Genomic DNA, 22,928 nt, shown 5'->3' on the forward strand with positions numbered 1-22,928 from the left:
GTCGAGTGCCTTAACTACCTGGCCAGGTCAAGCCCGCACACATTTCTTATATACATATTTGTAAGCTTAATTTTTTTATATTATGATGTAATTGTTTGCGAGAGGAAGCTGTTAATCATGAGTGATGACGATAGATTTAGAAATTCATAAAAGTAATACTATTGTACACGAAAAGTTATGATCATATAATCATCTAGAAATTTCATATAATTTGTAGAAATGAGAGTACGTTATAAATACGAGAAATCATGTTGTTCGTGACGATTCAATATAGTTTCATAGCTTGTATAGAGAATTATCATGTTCACTAAGTAAATTATTTGAATAGGAAAGAAATTATATGAGCAAGTTCATTTTTTAACTGTAAGTCGGAAGTACCATTGAGTCCAGACTGGACTATTTTGATCAGACGACTTTTAAAAAACAATAACTCTGTTCACAATAGCACAGATTAACTAAGTATCGCGCGTTTTTTTTTCGTGCTATTTGGTTAGACATATTGTCCAACGATGAATTAGTAGTAATTCTACGAACTCACAGTGTCAGAATCCTGAGCTCGATTCACTGCAGTGAACAGAGCTCTTATAACCAGTTATGTAGCTTTGCTCTGAAACTACGACATTGTAGATGCATTTTCACTGTATGTTTCATAATAAATGCGAAATAAGTTGTAAATGTGAATTCATTCATATTATTGATATGAAATGTATTCTAATAACTGTACGTTTTCAAATAATAACTAGTGAAAGAAACTTGTAGTAGGTAATAAAAAAACAAACGTAGCATTCAACCAATCACACTTAACGCTAATCGCGCAGTATCATCAGAAATAAATGTACCTATGACGCCATGTTGTATCTGTTGAGGAATATATATACTTTATTTTAAAAAAGATACAAAATAAGCAATACAAGTTTAAATATATTACAAAAGACACATATAAATATCCATTTAAAAATGGACGTAGTGAGGGCATTTAATAATGAGGTATGTGTGTATTTGTGATTCATCTTTACCAAATAAGCCGGTTGCTGTGGATATGTTGAGTTGCATTATGTAGATGTTTACTTATTAAGCCTAACTAAATTTATACACTATTGCCAATTTTTACAATTTATATAAATGAAACCGATACATTTCTCTGTGCGCGACAGGATTAAGTTTGCATGAAACAATTATTGTTAGCATCAAAATTATATGAAATTTCCTGCTTAATACATACTTGTTGTCACACTTTAGTTTTTACAGGTAAAATCTGGACGGGATCAAGTTCAAAATCTTATTTTGACTGATAGTAATACTACTTAATGATAGTATTACTAGTAATCTATAGCAGTAGGAATAATGTTATTCTAATATTTTAGTGTTACTGTTTTTTACAACCTGAAGATTAAAAACGTACTTTATAAAGTTTTCAGCCATGTAATGTGTAAAAAAATGAATCATTTGAAATGAAAAACAGATTAAATATATGTAATATGGTTTACATACGTCTGTGTAAAAAACAAGTATTTTGTAAAAGCTTCATGCTGTGTTGTACCAGTATTAAAAGTAAATGTTTCAAGGATGTCATATGAATTATAATTGTGTTTATAAATTTCTGCAGTCAGAAATTGAAGTTAGAAAGATGATAAAACTGCTAACCTTATTGTTTAGTTAAACTAATAAATGAATAAGGCAAGTTTAAAATTATTTTACTGAAAGAAAATATGATTCTTTTAAATTGACATTTCCATTTAAAGAGAACTACTAAGTCCATTAAGTAATAACTGGAAGGTTTTGTATGGGGAATTTTGTAAAGCATTTCAGTTGAGACAAATTTATCAAGTTTTATAATTCATTAGTGTGTGTTTGATCAGTGTCTTAATTGAAAACTTGTGATATATATATCATGAATTCAGGTAAATCATGGAAATGATTGAGTCTTCTCACACTTTAGTATTTTAAATTGTATTGTTTTTCAGTTGTCATCACTGTATGAGGACAAGCCACCTGTTTCCAAAGCAAAAATGACCCAGGTGACAAAGGCTGCCATAAAAGGAATTAAGTTTTATAAGCATATAGTTCAAAGTGTTGAGAAATTTATTCAAAAGGTTAGTAAAGACTTTGTACTATTAAAATAGAGTTAATACATGCATAATGATTCCCAATCATCTTATTATATTTACAGTAATATTTAAATATATGAATATTTTGTTGTTTTTTTTGCCTGTAGGATTTGTAATGCAAACTCTGTATTGTTGCAACTTATTAGGACTTTTAAAAGTACAAGTGAAAATATGGCATACTCTACCTATCATGCATCATAATATAATTTAATGTGCATGTATATGTTTTCTAGATATATTCAGATTTAAACCAAAAGTTGTAGTTATTCTTTAAAGTCATAAATTGTAAATAAAATGAGTGAAAATTTGGTAGTGTTGAAAGGAATATTAAATCTGAAGTTTGTAAAACTGATTATGAAATGTGGAAACTATCTGTAGTCAAATACAGTTTCTGTAAAATAAGAACATTACTATTGATTTACCAGAACTTACAGTAAAGATTATATAAGGTTTTTCATGATACAACTTTCCTAGTTATGTACTGAAGTCTGTAGCTGAAAATATATCCAATACTATACTTAATGCTAAAGTGTGGTAAAATTATTATAAATTTTATAAACTGTATAGCACAATTTTATATTTTTGTAATTAAGTATAGTTGTGGGTCTTTATAAAGAACCAAAGTAATTAAATAAACTAAACTTGCAAATGCAGCAATTTTATAAAAAGTTGCTATAAACAATTATGTCTAGTTCTTCAAATGTTTTGGAACAAATACTATTTAATAGTTTTGTTGGTTTCCTCTTATTACTGTCTATCCACATGTTTGTACATTTTAAGATGATTTAAAAAAGATGTGAAACATGTTTATTATTACACTGTGTGGCCTGGGTATGAATAATAGTAATTTTCTTCCAGTGTCGCCCAGAATACAAAATTCCTGGACTTTATGTTATTGACTCCATTGTACGACAGTCAAAGCACCAGTTTTCTGATAAAGATGTCTTTGCCCCACGTTTTTCAAAGAATATAACCACAACATTTCAAAATCTATTCAAATGTCCTGATGAAGACAGGGTTAGTGTCTTTGTTGTAGTTAATTTGACTGGGTTCTTAAATTATTGTTTTAAATTTATCTTGTGATAATGGAAAATTTATTTTTAATTAGAGAAAATTTTTAAAAAATTAAATTAGTAATTAAAAGGAGAATAATAAGCTGTTTATTTATTGATTGTTGTTTTCATGGTTTGTTTTGTGAAGGTAGTTCTTCATTAACTGTTATCAACATTACAATTAAGATGAGTCGTTGTGTAATGTAACTTTAATAAATGCTCTTTACTGTGCAAAGATATATGCTTAAAGGACCTTTAACTGTTTCACATCTTCAATTATAGACAAGTAGAAGGACACATTTTAACATATCATTACTTATCTGAATATTGAAACTGGTAAACTTTGAAAACACCTTTTTCTTGTGATTGTACAAGATTTTAGATTCTCATGCCAGTATTTCACAGAGGGAAATAGATTCTCATGCCAGTATTTCACAGAGGGAAATAGATTCTCATGCCAGTATTTCACAGAGGGAAATAGATTCTCATGCCAGTATTTCACAGAGGGAAATAGATTCTCATGCCAGTATTTCACAGAGGGAAATATTTGTGCTTATAGCAGTAAAAGAGTTAACAATACTAATGGTTTATATTTAATTTACATCACTGTATTATATTTGTGTTATTGTACATGTTGAAATTATAATATAAATATTTTATAAAAATATGAAACAATTTCTAAAGAGGCAAAATTTTAATTGAGGTATTACTGTAAAAAAAAGTACAGATCAAATCTAAAATTTCTAAAAATGTCATTTAATTTCAGCCAAGGATTGTGAGGGTTTTGAATTTGTGGCAGAAGAACAGTGTATTCCCAAGTGAAATAATTCAGCCTCTTTTAGACTTAGCAAATCCAAATATGAGTGAGTATTATGAGTCATAGTTTGGTTCCTTGTATCTAGTTTGTTTTAGATTAATAAATTAAAATACATTAGTGTGATTAGCTCACATTTTAGTTAATTGTGCCCAGTCTTTGTTAGATTAATACATTCAAACACATTAGTGTCATTAACTTGCATTTTGTTTAATTGTACCCAGTCTCTATTAGATTAATAAATTCAAAGACATACATTTTATTTAATTGTACCAAGTCTCTATTAGGTTAATAAATTCAAACACATTAGTGTCATTAGCTCACATTTTGTTTAATTGTACCCAGTCTCTATTAGGTTAATAAATCCAAAACCATTAGTGTAATTAGCCAACATTTTGTTTAATTGTGTCCAGTCTCTGTTAGGTTAATAAATTCAAACACATTAGTGTCATTAACTCACATTTTGTTTAATTGTACCCAGTCTCTGTTAGATTAATAAATTCAAACACATTAGTGTCATTAACTCACATTTTGTTTAATTGTACCCAGTCTCTGTTAGATTAATAAATTCAAACACATTAGTGTCATTAACTCACATTTTGTTTAATTGTACCCAGTCTCTGTTAGATTAATAAATTCAAACACATTAGTGTCATTAACTCACATTTTGTTTAATTCTACCCAGTCTCTGTTAGATTAATAAATTCAAACACATTAGTGACATTATCCTTGTGTGACTTACATGACACATTTCTCTAGATATCTTAATTTTATTGCCCCCCTCTTCAAGAAACTATGAAATTAAATCTAAGTTGCTCACTATGACATTGCCATGGCTCAGATAAACCAAAATTTTTATAGTCTTCAATTTTGTGTAGTTACAAAGCTACCAGCTGCAGAAAACAGACTCCACCTGTCATATTTTTTCTTTCAGAATTTGTTAATAGTTCCCTCTTATGCTTAATTACATATTACTTATAACCAATGGAAAATGAAGGTTTTAATCTCTCAAATAATTTGTTATATTATGTTGTTTTCTGAATAGATAAAAGTCAGTTTAACTTATAATACAATGTTGGTTACCGTGGGAATCACAACTGATAGTGTGGATGAATTTGTAACTGCTCTTGTCGCATAAATAGAAAGCCAGAAAAAACTGCATTTGTTAGAGGAATTTGTCTGCATTTTGCATGTTATTAGATTATGTTCTTTGTTACATTATTTAATTAAATAAATTTTTTAAAATGCATTACTACTTTTAAAATGTAGGGTTAGCTGTCATGTACAATTGATAGTAAGAAAAAAGAATACTTGGATAAGAACTTTGTCTCTTGTTTTTCATTTTTATTCTTTATAATATAAGTAATTAAAATGTAAAAATAGAGATCTCTTTAGATTAGTTAAGGCTAGATTAGGTAAAATAAATGATGGTAATAATATAATAAAAATATTTCATGAGGCATTCTAGAAAAAAAAGAAGATAATTTAGATTTTTTTTTGGGGGGTGGGAGTTACGAGATCAGTCAATGTGACCAAACTTGTAGAGAAAATAATAGATAAAATATAAAATTTTACTGAAAACAAACATTTGAAATGGACGTAGATGGTTTAAAAAATTACACATAAAATTTAGGGCTCTGAAATGAAGAACTTTTAATCTTAACATTAATACTTCACTGAAAATGATTTTTTTCTAAGTGAAAGGCTTATAACGTTTACTAAAATCAGAGAGTTAATAAATTTAAATACATGAATGACATTACCCAAAATTTTGTTTAATTATTGCTAGTCTTTGTTAGATAAATAAATTAAAACATTAGTGACATTAGCCAATATTTTTGTACTGTATTCAGTTTTTTAAAGACTTGTTAAAACGAACCCAACTTTTGCCATTAACTGTTTGCCTTATTCAAATATGTTTATGTTTTCTCTTAATTTGTTGTTTTTTCTTCCAGTCAGTGAGTTTAATTGCTACTAATAATGAGTTGTAACTTTTTAATTATCTATTTAATCATACTGTATCATACTATATAATCATTCACTACACAGAACTTGTATTTGTTTTATGTGTTACCATTGTTTAAGTCCACCTGGATTACCTAACTACATAACATTGGCATATGTAAGTAATTTCTTGAAGGAGATTGAAGTCAGTAAAATAACTTTCCAAAACAGTTTTAGACACATAAGGAATTTGCTGTTAACCAAAGCCTAATTCACAGAAAACATAATTAAGTTATATGTAAACTATGTTTTTTTTTCTTCTGATTTCTTGCTACTTACCATGAATAGCTTACAGATGTTGCTGTTAATAATAACATTCTTATATTTTCTTGCATCAAACGATCTAGTATAATAATATCACTGTATCATTGATATTCAGAAACTTTTTTTTAAGAAGGAAGTAAATATTGTGTCCTGTGGAACCCACAGATAGCAACCAGTCCCCAGCTGAAACTGAATCTTATGAAAGGAATTCAACAAAACCTAGAAGTTCCACAGAAATCCCAGTCTGGAAGGGCTGGTCACAATTTACTCAAGGAAATGAAAGTTTTTTGGAATCTGGAATTTTTATACATTCAGAGGTTTGTGTAATATATTTTTGTTAGTAGTAATTTCTACTTCACTATAAAGTGCTTTTACTAAGAAACATAAAAGGATGTTTTAATCAATGATATTTTATAAAGTAATTTAGCAGATTCTCGGTTATTTAAGAAGAAGGATTGGCATGTAATTGTAAGAAAATGATATTAATGTATGATGTTTGATACTTTAAAATTTTCACTTTGAGTTAAAGAAATTATTTTTTTGATCTTATGCTTTGCTTTGTTATTATTCTTTGGGCACAGTTAATATTTGGATGAAAAATTAAGGCCTAACAAGAAATATAGGTTAATAGAATGATTGATATCAAGTTAGGTGTAACAGTTTTTGTATCAACATACTTATTGTAAAAAAAAAAAAAAAGTATATCAGAATGTATTTGTTTATTTAACTAATTTACCTCTATGGGTTGAAAATTTTAAAAATGTTTATTTAATTCTAACTTTAAACTGTACTGAAGGAATTAAAATATAACTGGAGACTTGTAAATTTGTGTTTCAGTAGTTAATGAAGAGAAAATGCAAGAAATACTTAACAGTAATAAAACCAAACAGGTTCATATTTTTAACTATTATCAGTACACTGCCATCAATACAGTTTGTTCATTTATTTTATTTTATAAGAACTTTAGATGAAACCTTGCTGTGAATCAGGAAAAAAATGAAATATATTTTTTATTCTATGTGTTTTTGTGTTTTTATTTATCAAATGACAATGAGGAAATTATAACAAGTTTGAGAAAAAAAACTAACAATTTTAATTATTTCAAATTAAAGTGGTATTAACTACTGATCAAAGGAAGCTACTCATAAAGAGCATTGCTAAAAATATGTCTAATTAAATATAATTTTCAAACTATATTACTTGTAATGATTAGGATGCATTGTTTCATCAGTTAGGTTCCCTCGCTGTTAACAATATTTTCGGCCGTAAACCCAATAATATCTCACAAGGTTCGGCCAGCCCAGGAGGCTTAGGTTAGTTCTAAATCCATATACTAAGCTAATTATGCAAAGTAATCATTATAATAAGATAACAACCATAGAATTAAATTATAAATAATAATAAAATAAAGTAGATATATAAAATATTCTAACCCACACTATGATAAACATTTTTCTTGTTTTGGCCAGTGTCCAAATATAAACTATCACATTGTGCTCAGACTTAAATTAAGATGTACTAGCTGAAAAGCATATAACATTTCCCATCTGTGTATATGAATAACAGTAAAACAAGTTGAGAAGTTTAACTTGTAAGATTATAAAGTATTTTGATATTTTATTAAAAAGCATCTATACAGTGAGAAAGTGTAAACCAGAAATTTCTTCTAATGTTTTAAAACCACTGTTAGAGGATAAATGAATTGTATCTTAAGACATCTGGTATGGGTATTAAAACTTTGTTTAAAATAAAGTAGTGAAGAACTACTTTATTTTTAAAAAAATGTTTAATACCCGTGCCAGCCATCTAAAGATACATTTTTATTTCAAGTGGATTTCTAGTTACCACGGATAAATGAATTAACCAAAGGTGATTTAACATGTAGATTGGAACAGGTATTTAAGCTTTTCCATTTATTAATGTATTTTATTAGATTTCTAATGCTTTTATCTTCAGTTTGTATTTATATATAAATGTTTTTGGCTATTTTTCCCATAATGCATGACATTGGGTAGAATGAAATGCAGATTCCATCTTCAGTAATGACGAACACAGCTACTGAAAACAGTGATAACCAGCATGTATCTAACATAGAACTTCTCTCTCGCCGGCATCAGTTGACTTCCACAATGCCTGCTGCTAGGCCAGAAGTAACTAGCGTGAAGTTCAATAAGGTTAGTTCTGGTCACTTTGTATCACATGTTGTAACATTTAATTTTCTATTCCTTATCTATAACCTGGTCTATAAAATGTAATTTGATGCTCAACCAATTCAAGAGATTATATTGGATGGTATATAAAAAAAAACTGTGTTTAATAGAAACTGCTGGATTTTGATTATGGAGATGAAGAAGATGAGAAACAAGATGAAACAAACCAGTTTTCTGGACCCAATGCTCTTGCTTTGAGGTGAGTTGGTTCGTGTTTGTGCTTCAAGAGACTGTCAAACTCGTGTCACTGAGGTGAGTTAGTTTATGTGTGTGTGCATCAACAGATTTAGCGTTGGATCTGATTGTTAAATTCACATCACTGAAACTTTTTCAAAATTTATAATAAATTGACTTTAAAAATAACAGTAATCTGAAGATGGAAGACTTTTGAAATGTCATCCTCTGTATTTGTGTTTTTACAACAGGCAGTTACCGACCATTCCAGTGTGCCCATCAGAAAACTGCTTGAACAATCTATCAATTTTAACAAAAACATTTTTTTTAGATTTGCAAGTAAATTGTAAATAAATTGCATAAAATGCTGAGATATGTTATCAGAAGTGTTTGGTATGTTTTATGCTATTTCAGCATGTTATCTCATAGTTTTTATTTATTATCTGTTGTTTTGTTTGGTATGTGTACGTTATATCAGCATGTTATCTGATAGTTTTTATTCATTATCTGTTGTTGTTTTGTTTGGTATGTTTATGTTATTTCAGCATGCTACCTGATAGTTTTTATTTATAATCTGTTGTTGTTTTGTATGGTATGTTTACGTTATTTCTATAAGAATATTAATATTTAGCTCTGAATATCATTTCTGACACATCCAGCTAATATTATTGAGTGTGAATGAAGTGTGTCTAGCTAATATGATTATAATTACACATTTCTTTGTCCAGTATGGCCCAGAATTTGTTATCTAATCCTGAACTTCTGCAGCAGCTACAACAGATGCAACAAACCATACAGCAAAATGAAGTATTTAAAGCAGACTTTTCTGTATTAGATAGCATACCAGAGCAGAAGGACCTTTTGTACCCACAGCAAATACCATCAGTGAGTAATTTTGTATATATAGTTTAAAAACTTAAAACATTATGTAGTACTAGAATATTTTTAACTAGTCATTACAAAACAACTACGTTATACAGGTGTTGAGTATCTTATATTAAAACAATGTTGGAGCAGTACCACATTTTTACATTCTATGTCACTATTTACTGTAATGCTCTATTTGACAGTGGTGCATCATGACAGTAGTTCAGCAGCATAGTTTAATTTTAAAAGCATCTTTTGCAAGGCTGTCATGTTCAGTGCATACCTTTAGTATTATTTAATATTAAATGAACAGTCTTTAAATATGGAGTTCTACGAGAATGGCATGCTGTGAACCCAGAAGAGCATAACTTGTTCGTAACTGTGGAGGTGCTTACGTCAACCCCAGTTTCCCTTACCAGTTTCTATATGTCATTACGTGTTAAACAAGGGTTTCTACTAACTTCTCTGAGAACCTTCTTCTTTGTTCTCTCTGGAATTTTGGTGGGGCGTCCAGAACGAGGGAGGTTAGCAGTTGATCCTGTGAGCTTAAACTTGGCAATTATGCTTTGAACAGTAGATTCTGGCACATTACGTTGTGTAGCAATACTGGAAAGAGACACACGAGACTTGTATTTTACGATAATTCAGTTTTTTAAATCACTGGACAGCTGTTTCCTGTTCGCCATGATGATCAAACAGATAATGATGGAGATGGTGCTAAATTGCTGGAAGTACATTTTTTGCTGGCTAAATTCCAGTAATTATGAACCCAGTGTCTAGTTCTGGAATGGTATAATGTAGTTTATTCGCCAAACTAAACAAAATTTTTACGGGAATATCAGTTTTTTCACACGTTCTGAACTGTACAAACACTTTCTTCTCCTCCTGTTTTTGATTATTTGTTTATAAACAGTTTATTTGTCCTTTAATTTGCATAAAAATTTATGTAGATGTGTGTTATTATAATATTTATAATACATTATACTGCTATTAGCCTACTCGTGATACTTATGAGCAAAAAACCACTCAGGACGCAAGGGTACGAACACTTTCTGTCGTAACTGTATATATATAAGGATGATGTCCATTCACACATGGAAATACACAAGCTCTGAATTCAGCCATTAGAATCTTATGTAGAGCAACATGGATACCCATTTCATTATTTAGCTGCTCAAGGTATGCAACACTTAAACTGTTATGTGTTGGAAACAACTCATATGTGTGAATTGTGTTGCTTTTCCATGTTGATTATGTTGTGTTTTGTTGCCTGTAACATGTAGATGGGCCTTTGTATTTGTGTGTTCTTATTTGCTATGAAATGCTGTACTTTGCTTACCTCAGCTAATGCCACACTTTTTTTTACCATGGTTGAGGTATATCTTGTTTCAGATCCTTCTCTCTGTGGTCTTGGTTCTCCATGTTGACCTATGTTTCTTTGCTTTTCAATTACGTGTGTATACCCATATTAGAAATTCTAAATATCAGATCTGAGTACAGATTTATGATTTAAATATATGAATATTTCACATCAAAAAGGTCCTTACACACTCCTCCCAAGCGTGATCAATTTTTGGTAACATTACACTACCTAAGAAAGACCAAGCAATGCCAAAATGTACTTCTGGTATTCCATCATGACTTTATATCATTTTAATATAACATTCTCAGCCATGTGTGAAAGGACTGTTAGTGTAAAGGATATTGCTTTGCTATCCTAGATGTTGCTCTTTTATGTTTCATAAATTTTTAAGTCAATTTTCTTTTAGAATGTTACTGTTAAGACTGTCTTTGTTAAACATTTTTCATGCTGATAGTGTTTTGTGTTTATAACAATATCCTATTAGCTTATAGATATGTATGAGAGGTGTGTTTCATGAAAACATTGACAGTGTCTTGAATTTTTATGGAAGTAATCTGATATATTACAACATCAGTTTAATGTTTCACAGGAATTGCCATTCTCCAGTGACCACCAGCTTTCTGAACATCCTCCTCATGCTACAGTTTTTGGCAGCAGTAGTTTGTCATATATTCCTGAACCCCCACCTTTACTATCCACTGGGCAGGGGCCTGGCAACAACTATCTGCCTGTAAGCTATAAACAACCCACTCTACCTCCCAGGACTGTAAGCTCTGAACTAGATGACAGCCAACAGTCCTTTGGCATGATAAACAATATATCCCTTCCTCTGGAAGACCAAGATGAAAGACCAAGAGTATTACAATCAATAATGGTAGAGAATAAAGTGGAAGGGGTTAAATCTTTATGTCCATGTGGATCCAAAGCTAGGTATGTTCAGAGCTTGAAACTAACTCTGTGAACACTTGGATGTCTTTTTCACTTAATGTATAACCAAAAGTATCAGCTCAAATTAAACAAATAATGAGTTGCATACTCTTATTGAGTGTAATTAGACAATTGATTTGAATTTCCAGTTAGTGTCATATTTTCAATTTCTTATACTTTAACTTAGTATCAAAGTTTAGATATGTGTTTGTTACAAGAACTCCATATTCTGATGACGAATTGAAAAAAAATATATCTATAAAATAGAAAAATGTAATACCACAAGATCATTGTGTTTAGTATATGCTGTTTAAGAATCATGTTTAAAAACATACAAGAACAACCTTCTCAAGCTATTAGAAAGGTCTTGTTAGTTGCAAATCATAGTAGGTTTTCCTAATAAATGTTGCACTTACACCAGGCTTCTTCTTTTTTAAATAGTGTTTACTATTTTTTATACAACTGGTGGGAACATTCATAATTATGTCTATATTATCAACACAAAAAATGCTATTGATCCTTAATGGTCACTGGTTAAACACTGACTTTGTGTTTATCTAGCCACTGTAAGATTTGAGCTCTCTGTTCTTAGATTATTTAATATTATAAAACAACTATTGTAGCAACAGATGCATTCTAACTATGTTCACAAGGCATTTTTGCAGAAAAAAATCCTGTTATAGTGGATTCACAAAAACGTTTTAAACAAAAAATAAGATAAAGTGAAAAACTTGGAATGTACAACAAAAGTTTGGTTTTATTTATAAAAAGTCTTTCATAAAGACAAACAGAGGGGAATTCATGTGGCAACTTAAAGAAGTGTAGGTGGATTTATAAAATTTGTATAAATTAGGTCAGGTAAGTATATAAAGGCATTTTTGCAGTAAAATAATAACTACTGTTTTACATTAGATCATCAAATTATGTAATGAACACCTAAAGCATGTTACTGGATTATATTATGTCTCTCTCTTTTTTTTTTCTTTTACTCAACTGTGTTTTAGTAGGTCTGTACACAATAATGTCCTACTACATTATCACTTATATTTTGTTTATATGGTGTGGAAGTGAACTACTATGGGTTATAGGAACAATACACTTATCCTGCTACACTAATCAACAGCAATGTAACAGTTAATAAACACAAGCACAGTTTACTAATCACAGTAATATTACATATGTCTTGCTATACTAATCAACAGCAATGTAACAGTTAATAAACACAAGCACAGCTTACTAATCACAGTAATATTACATATGTCTTGCTATACTAATAAAAACAGCAATGTAACAGTTAATAAACACAAGCACAGCTTACTAATCACAGTAATATTACATATGTCTTGCTACATTAATCAACAGCAATGTAACAGTTAATAAACACAAGAACAGCCTACTAATTACAGTAATATTACATATGTCTTGCTACACTAATCAACAGCAATGTAACAGTTAATAAACACAAGCACAGCTTACTAATCACAGTAATATTACATATGTCTTGCTACACTAATCAACAGCAATGTAACAGTTAATAAACACAAGCACAGCTTACTAATCACAGTAATATTACATATGTCTTGCTACACTAATCACCAATATGTAACAGTTAATAAACACAAGCACAGTTTACTAATTACTGGTATGTAAGAGTTCAGGTGTTTATAAAAACAAGTTTAAACATTTTTCAAAAGTGTATACAGTTTAATTTTAACATCAGTTGTTAAAGTAATCCTATACTATTTTTTTTGCAGCAGGAGTATTGAGTTTCTTGTTTATATGGACATGTTATGATCCATTCAAGTATTCAAGGTATAATAAAGCATGGGAATGTAGGACATTATTAAAGATTTTTCTTTTATTCAGGTCATCTCACCAACAGAGCAGAAGAAGCAGGTCTAGGTCTCCTAGAAGACAGAGATCTCGGTCTGGTTCACACTCTGGGTCTCACCATAAGCGGGACAGATCTAGGTCTAGATCTCGAGAGAGAGAAAGAAGGAAGAAAGGCCTACCACCTGTAAAAAAAGGATACTTATGTGGTAATAGTTTACTTCAAAAAGATATCTTATATGTTCAAATAGTCTTTCATAAGCAATGATAAAATTTTTATGACCCATTTTCATTATTTTCTGGTATTCTGGAAAAGTTGAAGTTTACATTTTGTTTTCATAGGTTTCTTAGAAGTTTTACAAAGTGCACACTTTCAAAGTGAGTAGGAACAAGGTTGTGTGTGTCACCAGATAGGACATTATCACATTATCCATAATGTACTTCACATTACCTGTTCCATTATTTTTAGTGTATTTCACATTACACTTTAGGTACTCTGTATTAAACTTCAGAGTCCTGTAAATTTATTGGGTGACTTTGTTTATCATAGTCAACAAGAATGATAACTAACATATATTGTTGTACTTTAATTTTGATAGATAGGGAAACATCTTGCAAATATGATTGAATTGAAAGAAATACTTGCAAGAAAATCCAGGAATTTCTTTTCAGGTTTCCCAAGAAAACCTGGAGTTATTTAGTACTTTTGTTTGGCATTTGGGTTTTCTCATGTAATATATTGTTGTGAGTATATCTAAACAAGTGTAATATTTTAAGTATTAAGTATTTCTGAACAAGTATATTATTCTAAATTTATCTTAATAAATATTTTTCTGGGTATATTTGAATAAATATATTGTTCCAAATACATCTGAACAGATGTGTTGTTTTGAGTGTATATGAACAAATCTATTGTTACTATATATGAATTATTTGAGGGACCTGGTTGATTGCATTTAAGTAGTATTTTGGGTTTTAACCCAGGTTTTGCTGTGATGCATGGTGTTTGTGATATCAGTGAGAAAATTTCCTCTGTTCAGAATGCCTAGAATAGTAACAGTGTGTGCTAGTTTTACTGTTTAGGCTTTCTAAATTCTTAGATACCTTCAAGAAATCCACAATAATAACTTTTAGTTCCAAAAAACAAGTAACAGAATCATAACCTGTTCTGTCTGTAACTGTTTTGTTAAAAATAATTAGAAATGCCATAAATTAGTGCTTAATCCAATTTTTTTTACTTATTATTGACATATCTAGTTTATATCTGCTCTATCCAGTCATATTTCAGTGTACTAGTAGCTGTTTTTAAGGGTGATTTTTATTAGTAATAGTTCATACCAGATACTGATAAAAGTATGGCAGTGAAGGGTTGTAGTAATAAAACCACCAACATAAAAGGAAAATCACTTGGAACCATGATAGATATTTTCAAGGATAGTAGTTTTATACAAATATAAACCTGTATTTTGGGATGGTTATTGTGACTTCCACATGAATGATAAATGTGTTGTTTACAGGTAAGGTCCTCATAGCTGTACAGTAATGAAAGTTTGAACATTTTTCTTTGCAAGTTATGCTGTCACAAAATAATATAATATCAATTCTAAATTATTTTTCAGTTGAAAATGGTTGAAATGAAATTAGAATTATTAAGTGTACTTACATTCTATTTCAATTATTTTTAACTCAAAAATATATTTAGAATCAACATTCTGTTATTTTGTAAAAGCATACTTTGCAAACGTTGTTTTCATCCTCTGTTGGCTACACAGTAGACTAAGCAGCCCACATCTCAAGTGGTGACTAAAATACCAGGTTTCTGTACTCGTGATGAGCATAACACAGATGGCCCATTGTGTAGTTTTCCATTTAACAACAAACAAATAAACACTGGATCATACAAACGTGCAATAAATTTAAAGTTAACTACTTTTGAAAAACTTAATGAATGGGTTATTGTGATTCAAGAAATGTTTGAAGATCGAATTTGAAGGAGAAGCCATTTAATTACCACAAGTAAAGTAGCATAGAATAAACACAAAATATCAAGTTTTTTTAAGGAGGGTTTGCTTTCTGCATAATTTACACTTATGATTGCATTAGCTTACACTGAAGAAAAGAGGTCGTGTATGCTCACAATGCATTACATTTATCACATGTTACTGTAGTTGGTATGTAAATGGTTTAAAATTTGGTGAAAGTCCAAGAAGGTATTCAGAAGTCTACATCTGGTTAGTGTATAAAAGGTTTATGTATATTTTACCTGTTGAAACAAGTAAAGTTATAACATAAATATAGTATTATGCTCAGGAACAATATTTGTTTATAGATGATAGACAGCACTGACGGCTTTTTTAGGACTAAGTAGTTATAGAAATGTAACAGTTAATGAACTGTTAGATATTTAGAAATGCCATAAATACCTAATTAGTTACTAATACAGTTAATTAGTACATTGACTATTATTGCATAACAGGTTTTCATAGCTTTTATTTTCAGTTTGTAGTACCACCTTGTGGCTTGGACACGTGCCAAAAATAGCATCAGAAGCCAACATTTATGATGTCTTTGCAGAATTTGGTACCATTGCTAGTATTGATGTAAGTTTAAAGTACATTTATATTTGTTTTAAATCATAAAATGTCATATTTTTATGTTTACTTCATTGTTGTTTCAGTTAATTAAGTAGATATTAGTGGCACTTACAGTTGCTCTTTATCAATCAGTAAGAAAATGCTCCTGTAAAGGATGTTACCCATAGTGATGTGTTACATTACTCCTGTCTTGGTTTCAGATGATTGTTCCTCGAGGATGTGTCTTTGTTTGTATGGATAGGAGGCAGGATGCATATAAGGCCCTTCAGTCTTTAAAAAACTTAAAATTACATGGAAGTGCAATCAAGGTAACTATAGTTTGGATTCTGTTTACATGTAAAAACAAATGTTTTGGATTAGTAATATCACAGATATTCAGATTATTATAAAACTTTTGTAAGCATATACCATGAGATATGTATGGTTAGTTTTGGCTGTTCAGCCCTCTACCATGAAATATGTATTGTTAGTTTTGAAGTGTGGAAGCCTCTACCATGAGATATGTATAGTTAGTTTTGAAGTGTGCAGGCCTTTATCATGAAGTATGTATGTTTCAAATTGTGTGTTCCTTCTGGAAACTGAATGTTATTAAACTTCATTAGATGAATGTTTTTAGTGTCTTTGGATGATCCTTGTAAGCTTTTATTACTCTATAAAAAAAACCTTACAAGTAAATATTTTCATTGTGACTAGTTTTAGTCACAATGATTTGTTAATTCAGGGGCTGACCAAGAACATTATTGTCTACACTGACAGAGATTGGCCAGGGATGTAGTGACCATATATAGGATGGCTCTTTAGGTTGGGGGCTGGCGAGGGATGTGGTGACACATGATCTGGCTAGGGATGTTGTTTAACCATATACAAAAAGTTTTTGTAGCAGGAACTGGTCAGATATATTGTTTGACAGCATTTAATTTTTATGTATATATAATTGCTTTAGGAAAGTAATTCTTAATACACAGCTTGTAGGCTACATTGGGTCCTTGAGAGACTGATGATCAGATATTGTAAAAGTAAGCAAAATTGTGTATGAGAAACAAGGTTTTTGCTTGACTTAACAATCATTACCAGAAGAAATGCAGCGTAGAAAATAATTGTAGACTACTACTTTAAGAAAATGTAACCTTTACCAGATCAACACATGCTAAATTGCAAGAAACAAACTTAAATTAAAAGAATGAAATTCTTGGTCTGTTTCAACAGTCTTTCAACTAGTTGTATAATGCTTTTCTAATTTTCTAATTAAAAATTCAAATCATTCTCCAAATTTTGTTTTTAAGATATTTATTAAGAGTTTGAACTGTAGATTTTTTTAATTTTTGATGGCTTTCTTAGGCTTATATTCCAGCAGTTGTGGTTAGATTGATGTTTATTTTGTTTTCTCAACTGTGAATTTCTTGGTTGAACTTATCTTTATAATAGGTGGTCTTGGTTACTTTGAAAAGAGATGCAACCAACAACCAAAGATAACCAGAAAAGGGAAATTTTAAGCTTTAATGTGGTGTAATCTGTAGTTTTTTTAGGTTTTTGTAAAAGTGGTGAACTTTTGTAAGGTCACAATAAACAAAGCAACTTCAAGGCAAAGATTTGGAAAACGCTTCGAACTAAATAAAGACCTGGAAATTTTCTCTTAGTCCTCTGTGATGTTCTTACCATTCATAATAATATTATTTAGTAACAAGATCTCTGTTTGAAAAGAATATTCATCACTGACAACACATTAATAAAGATACTTAGGTTTAGAGAGTTGTGGAAACTTAGGGCTGTAATGGAAAACTATTAGATGACAAGCATTGTTAAGTTTATTGTATTTAAACAACATATACAAACTATAATTGACAGGTATAAAATGGTGTTGACCAAAAATGTTAATATCTCATATGATGCCAGGCAAAGATACCAATGTAACCATTTGAAGTCATTGTTCAACCAGTGAATCTTATCTTTATATTATTTTTCACTCAATAAGTCTTATGTTTATATTACTATTCACTAGTAAATCTTATATTGATGTCACTATTCACTAGTAAATCTCATCTTGATGTTACTATTTGCTAGTAAGTTGTATGTTAATGTCACTTTTCACTAGTAAATCTTATGTCAGTGTCATTGTTCATTAGTTAATGTGTGTCAGTCATTCTGGGTTTGTGTGATTTATAGTGGGAAGTGTTTTGATTGACAAAATATGTATGAAAAGAGATATATAGATGGTGTAAAAGCAGTTGAAACTGGACATAAAATCTGGAAATTTTCTGAAAACTTTTGAAATGAAAAGAAATATTTTTATTGTTTTATTCACATGTTTCACTGGAACTTTTTTATCTTTTCATACAGCAACTAGAAATTATTTAAAAAGTTTATACCAAATTTTACAATGACTTGGATAGTAAAGAAACCAGGAGGTGTATTTTATGTGGTTCTTATAGGATTAAAAAATGCAAAAAGGAAAAACAGTTTAAACTGCAGAAGTTATTTTTGGGTGTGCAAGTCAAACCTCAATTTGTAACAGGGCTTTCATAAGCATTAAATGAAGTTAGGTTACTACACCTATAGGCTTTAATGTGTTTACTCCTTACCTAATAAAGGGGCTTGTAGAAGATAGTATTGGTTTACTCTTAGATGGCTTGGGCTCCTGGCAAGGGTGTGAAGGGAAAGGAGTACACAGACTTCTGGGAAGTAAGTGTGGGAGTAAGCTACATTCCCTACCATAAAATTCCAGTTGATGTTGATCTTGATGCTCTAGAAGAAGGAGGTGCCATTGATGATGAGTCAGTGCCAGAAAACATGAAAGGTGAGTGAGGACAAATAAAGAAAGTTATAAACTTACTATTGCTTAGTCTTGTTTACAATATATAGTACTGAGATTGTTAAAGTTTTCAGTTGATTCATTGTATAACCAGTATAAAGTTTAGTACGTTTGTAAATATTTGGTTGAATTATCAAAAAGACAAACTTCAGTTCCAAATGAATTTGATTGTAAATGTATACAAGATTTAGGATTATTTTTATGGTGCTTACTGGACTATTCTGAATAGAATACCATCAGAATCCAGCAGGAATATTCTGAAAAAAAATCACCTGTGTAATGGCCCTGGATTATTGTGATAAAATTGTCAGAGAAATCTATCTTGATTTTAGTAAAACACCAATGAAATCCAGGTCAATTATTACAAATAAAACACCAACAGAATTCAGCTAGAATATTGTGAAGAAAACATTGAGTCTATCTGAATAACTGTAATTAAACACAAGTGGAGTCTTTCTGGATAAATGTATATAATTTTTCAAAATAATTGTTTTCTTAAAAATTGTTTTTAAAACTAGATTTAAAAATGTTTCAGAACAACAAAAAACACGACAGAAGGAGAAAGAAGAAGTTCAAAAGAAGGTAAAAAAGGGTCTTACAAAGGAATGGGAGCAAACAGCCAATCACATAGACTCTTCTTTGTCAACTACAGTAGGTGGACTTCCTCCAGTAAATATGCAAGTGGTCCCTCAAATTGTACAACCACATTTTGGAATTGCTGTGCCTGGTAAGGTATTACGAAAGAGTAAAGTGATATTAGACTTTTCCCTGAAAACTGGTGTACTTGTATGTTTAAGCTTGGGCAAATGTCTGTAATATTTTTTGTAATATTGAAATTGTCTCTGAAAATCTAGTGTGGTTATATGTTTAAGCTTGGATAAATTTCTGAGATATTATTTTTCTCCAAAACAAAATTACTGTCATTACCTGACTTAATTTAGATGTAAGGACACACTTATTCTAATATTAAAAACAGGTAAGAAAGTATATATTTGTAATGATATGATAAACAAAATAATACTGCATCAAACTTTTCATAATCTCTTATCTTTATTTCTCAGGAATGATGCCAACTCAACCTGTGGTGATGTCAATGACAGTGGGAATTCCTCAGAATTCACTCGTGATGATTCCCTCAAACACTCAGCCGATGCAAGGAGGACACTGGTTGCCACCCATTCCCAGCATGGCTGCTGTCTCATCTGTTGTTTCTACATGTCAACAGGTACAAGCTCTCAATACAGTTCACAGTCTACGTTTTCCAACCTTACCAGTTCACAGCACAGCAGATGCCATTTCTCGGTCCATAGATTTTTCAGGAGATGCTACTCCAACTGAAGAAGAAGGAACATGTTTGCCTCTAGAGCCCAGCTCAGTAAACAGCCAGCATGTCACCAGCACTACCACCACTACAGCTACTGGAACTTCCTCTTTACTGCCCCATATTCCCTCACATTCAAACACTTCCAGTTTGTCAAATGTTTCTTCAGTTGATCAACCCTTATCAGGGTTTCCTCCTCCAGTTCACTCAGCTTTTCCACAACCTGTAGGGCAGGTACCTTTTCTTCCTTCTACTGGGGGTTTCCAGCAGCCAGTTCAACCACCAGAACATTTCCAGACTGGAATGATACATCAAGGATTGGTTTCATGGGGGTCTGTAAACAGTCAACTCCCACCACCATCCACAGTCAGCACAGAAAGCTGTACTTCTATGGTTACAGTGGCATCTCTTTCACAGTTTAGCTCACCTCACATACCCTGTACCATTCTTCATCCCCCTACATCTGGGCTTGGTACACGCATGACAGGCCCATACCGATGCCAAGGACAAAATGGTAATAAGATGTCAAATCCAGTTTTTCCTCCTTTTAGACATTCTTCTGTTTTGGCATCTAGTAATTTGGGAGTGCAACAACAATCTTTGGATTCAAGAAGTCAAGGTAATTCTCATTGTTCTTTACCTGGACACAGTTTCCAGTCCAGTCAATTAGATCAACTACCCACTAACACAAGGCCCCAAGAAAGGCCAGTTAGTGAAAGTGCTCTTCAACAAAGATCATCAGGGAATGAAAGGAAAGTTCTGCTTTCTCCCCCCAGAATGCCCCCTGATCTTGGGTCAAGAACTAGAGATCCACTTCCTCTAGAACATATGAATTTTCCTTCATATCCACCACTTTTAAACCCAGTTAGAGTACCTCCTCCACGTAGATTTCCTCTCTATGGTGGGCCAAGACCTAGAATGGAATTTATTGACTCATATCTAGGAAGAAGACCCAGGTCACGAGGACCACTATTTGATTGGAATCGACCTCACTTTGCTGTACATTCAGGTAGAATGCGACTTCAGCCAGGATTTCCTCCTAGAGAGTTAATTAGAAGGCCAAAATTTGATACAAGGTTTCGAGATGGTAAGGAGAGGATGGAACAGGAATTATTTAATCAGCATCCTATGCCTTATGCTTGTCAACATGGAGAGAACTTAAACAATCAAGACTGGTCCAGACAGAGAGGAAGATATGATCGTGGCAGAGAACGTGACCACTGGAAAAAAGATAATAGAGAAAATGATGAAAGAGATGTTATGAAGTCTAGAAATATGAACAGAAATGACTACCAGAACTGTGGAAAGTCCTCAAGGGACACAGAGCCTAAAAAAAATGGAGATCATGCTATTTCCAAATCCAGTATCCAGCCAATTGGAGCAAGTACTAACAACAAAGACAAAGATGAAAACAGTGTACAAGAAAATGAACAAAAAAGTGAAGATAAAGTAGAAAAGGAGGGAAATTCATCTTTGTTATAAAGTTACTTTGAAATTTAAATAAGATTTCTAAAGAAGTGTTTTAGTTCTGTGTGATTATAAAATACATTCAAAAACATGTTTGTACTCTTATATTTCCATCAACGATAATACAACTTTGTTATAAATAATTTTCAGTTACAGCGATAAATGAGAAGTTTTTAATAGTGACCTGAAGTGAAATACAGAATACACATATACATACAGTGGAATGACTCATGACAAGTGGTGAAGAAAGTCATGTTGTGAATAGTGACCTGAAGTGTAGAATACACATATACATACAGTGGAATGACTCATGACAAGTGGTGAAGAAAGTCATGTTGTGAATAGTGACCTGAAGTGTAGAATACACATATACATACAGTGGAATGACTCATGACAAGTGGTGAAGAAAGTCATGTTGTGAATAGTGACCTGAAGTGTAGAATACACATGTACATACAGTGGAATGACTCATGACAAGTGGTGAAGAAAGTCATGTTGTGAATAGTGACCTGAAGTGTAGAATACACATGTACATACAGTGGAATGACTCATGACAAGTGGTGAAGAAAGTCATGTTGTGAATAGTGGCCTGAAGTGAAATATAGAATACACGTTAATAAAGAATGAAATATGTTACATTTGAACTTTACTGATATACAGCCATTCTTAACCATAATACATTTTCTGTTACCCTGATTTTATTTCATTAAAAATATTTTCCACTGAAGATTTACTTTGATGTTAGATTGTAAACAGACAATTGTAGATTACGTGTGGTTTAAGATTCTAAAAAAAATACTACCAAAGAGTCAAGTTCACACTAAATATGGAAAGAAGGCATTGCCACAGTGAAGATTCATTTGGATGCAAGAAAGACAGTTTCTTTGTAAATTGTGTTTGTACATTTTGTCTTTTTCATTTGTTTTGTTTCTGTAAATGTGTGTAACTATGTTGTGTTCTCCAACACCAGTGTTGTAACTATAGTTCGTAATTATTACTTGATATAGCATTAAATATGCTATTGTGTAGTTTGTTGATTTTCTGCTGAGTTTCTTCTTGGATTCTACTAAAAGCAACCAAATAACAAAGTATACATCATGTGATTGTGTAGTAGTACAAAGTGT

The 22,928-nt window shown here is 31.2% G+C and overlaps 1 protein-coding gene across 3 annotated transcripts; it reads left to right on the forward strand.

The window, feature by feature from the left end:
- Positions 1 to 816: 816 nt before the first annotated feature.
- Positions 817 to 22,832, forward strand: LOC143257185 (uncharacterized). 3 transcript variants are annotated; one of them, XM_076515549.1, is made up of 15 exons: positions 817 to 987; positions 1,965 to 2,093; positions 2,967 to 3,125; positions 3,927 to 4,023; positions 6,408 to 6,559; positions 8,258 to 8,416; positions 8,563 to 8,651; positions 9,355 to 9,511; positions 11,446 to 11,786; positions 13,650 to 13,822; positions 16,113 to 16,213; positions 16,408 to 16,515; positions 18,830 to 19,001; positions 19,552 to 19,743; positions 20,078 to 22,832. In XM_076515549.1, exons 1-15 carry the CDS (start codon positions 958 to 960, stop codon positions 21,817 to 21,819), a joined length of 3,801 nt encoding a protein of 1,266 aa, XP_076371664.1. In that variant the 5' UTR covers positions 817 to 957; the 3' UTR covers positions 21,820 to 22,832. The 3 variants fall into 3 exon arrangements, with proteins under 3 accessions (XP_076371664.1, XP_076371665.1, XP_076371666.1); XM_076515550.1 differs by lacking the exon at positions 817 to 987 and adding an exon at positions 1,228 to 1,248; XM_076515551.1 differs by lacking the exons at positions 817 to 987; positions 1,965 to 2,093; positions 2,967 to 3,125; positions 3,927 to 4,023 and adding an exon at positions 7,474 to 7,555 and having other exon boundaries at positions 6,525 to 6,559.
- Positions 22,833 to 22,928: the final 96 nt, after the last annotated feature.

Source organism: Tachypleus tridentatus, chromosome 7, assembly GCF_004210375.1.
Source record: "Tachypleus tridentatus isolate NWPU-2018 chromosome 7, ASM421037v1, whole genome shotgun sequence".
NCBI lineage: Eukaryota > Metazoa > Arthropoda > Merostomata > Xiphosura > Limulidae > Tachypleus > Tachypleus tridentatus.

What these genes read in the sequence shown, in the direction of transcription:
- LOC143257185 (XM_076515549.1), top strand. Translation starts at nt 958, where the DNA reads ATGGACGTAGTGAGGGCATTTAATAATGAG. An exon ending in AAAAAAAGGATACTTATGTG is followed by an intron (nt 13,823 to 16,112) that starts GTAATAGTTTAC and finishes TTTTATTTTCAG; the next exon opens with TTTGTAGTACCACCTTGTGG. An exon ending in AGTGCCAGAAAACATGAAAG is followed by an intron (nt 19,002 to 19,551) that starts GTGAGTGAGGAC and finishes AAAATGTTTCAG; the next exon opens with AACAACAAAAAACACGACAG.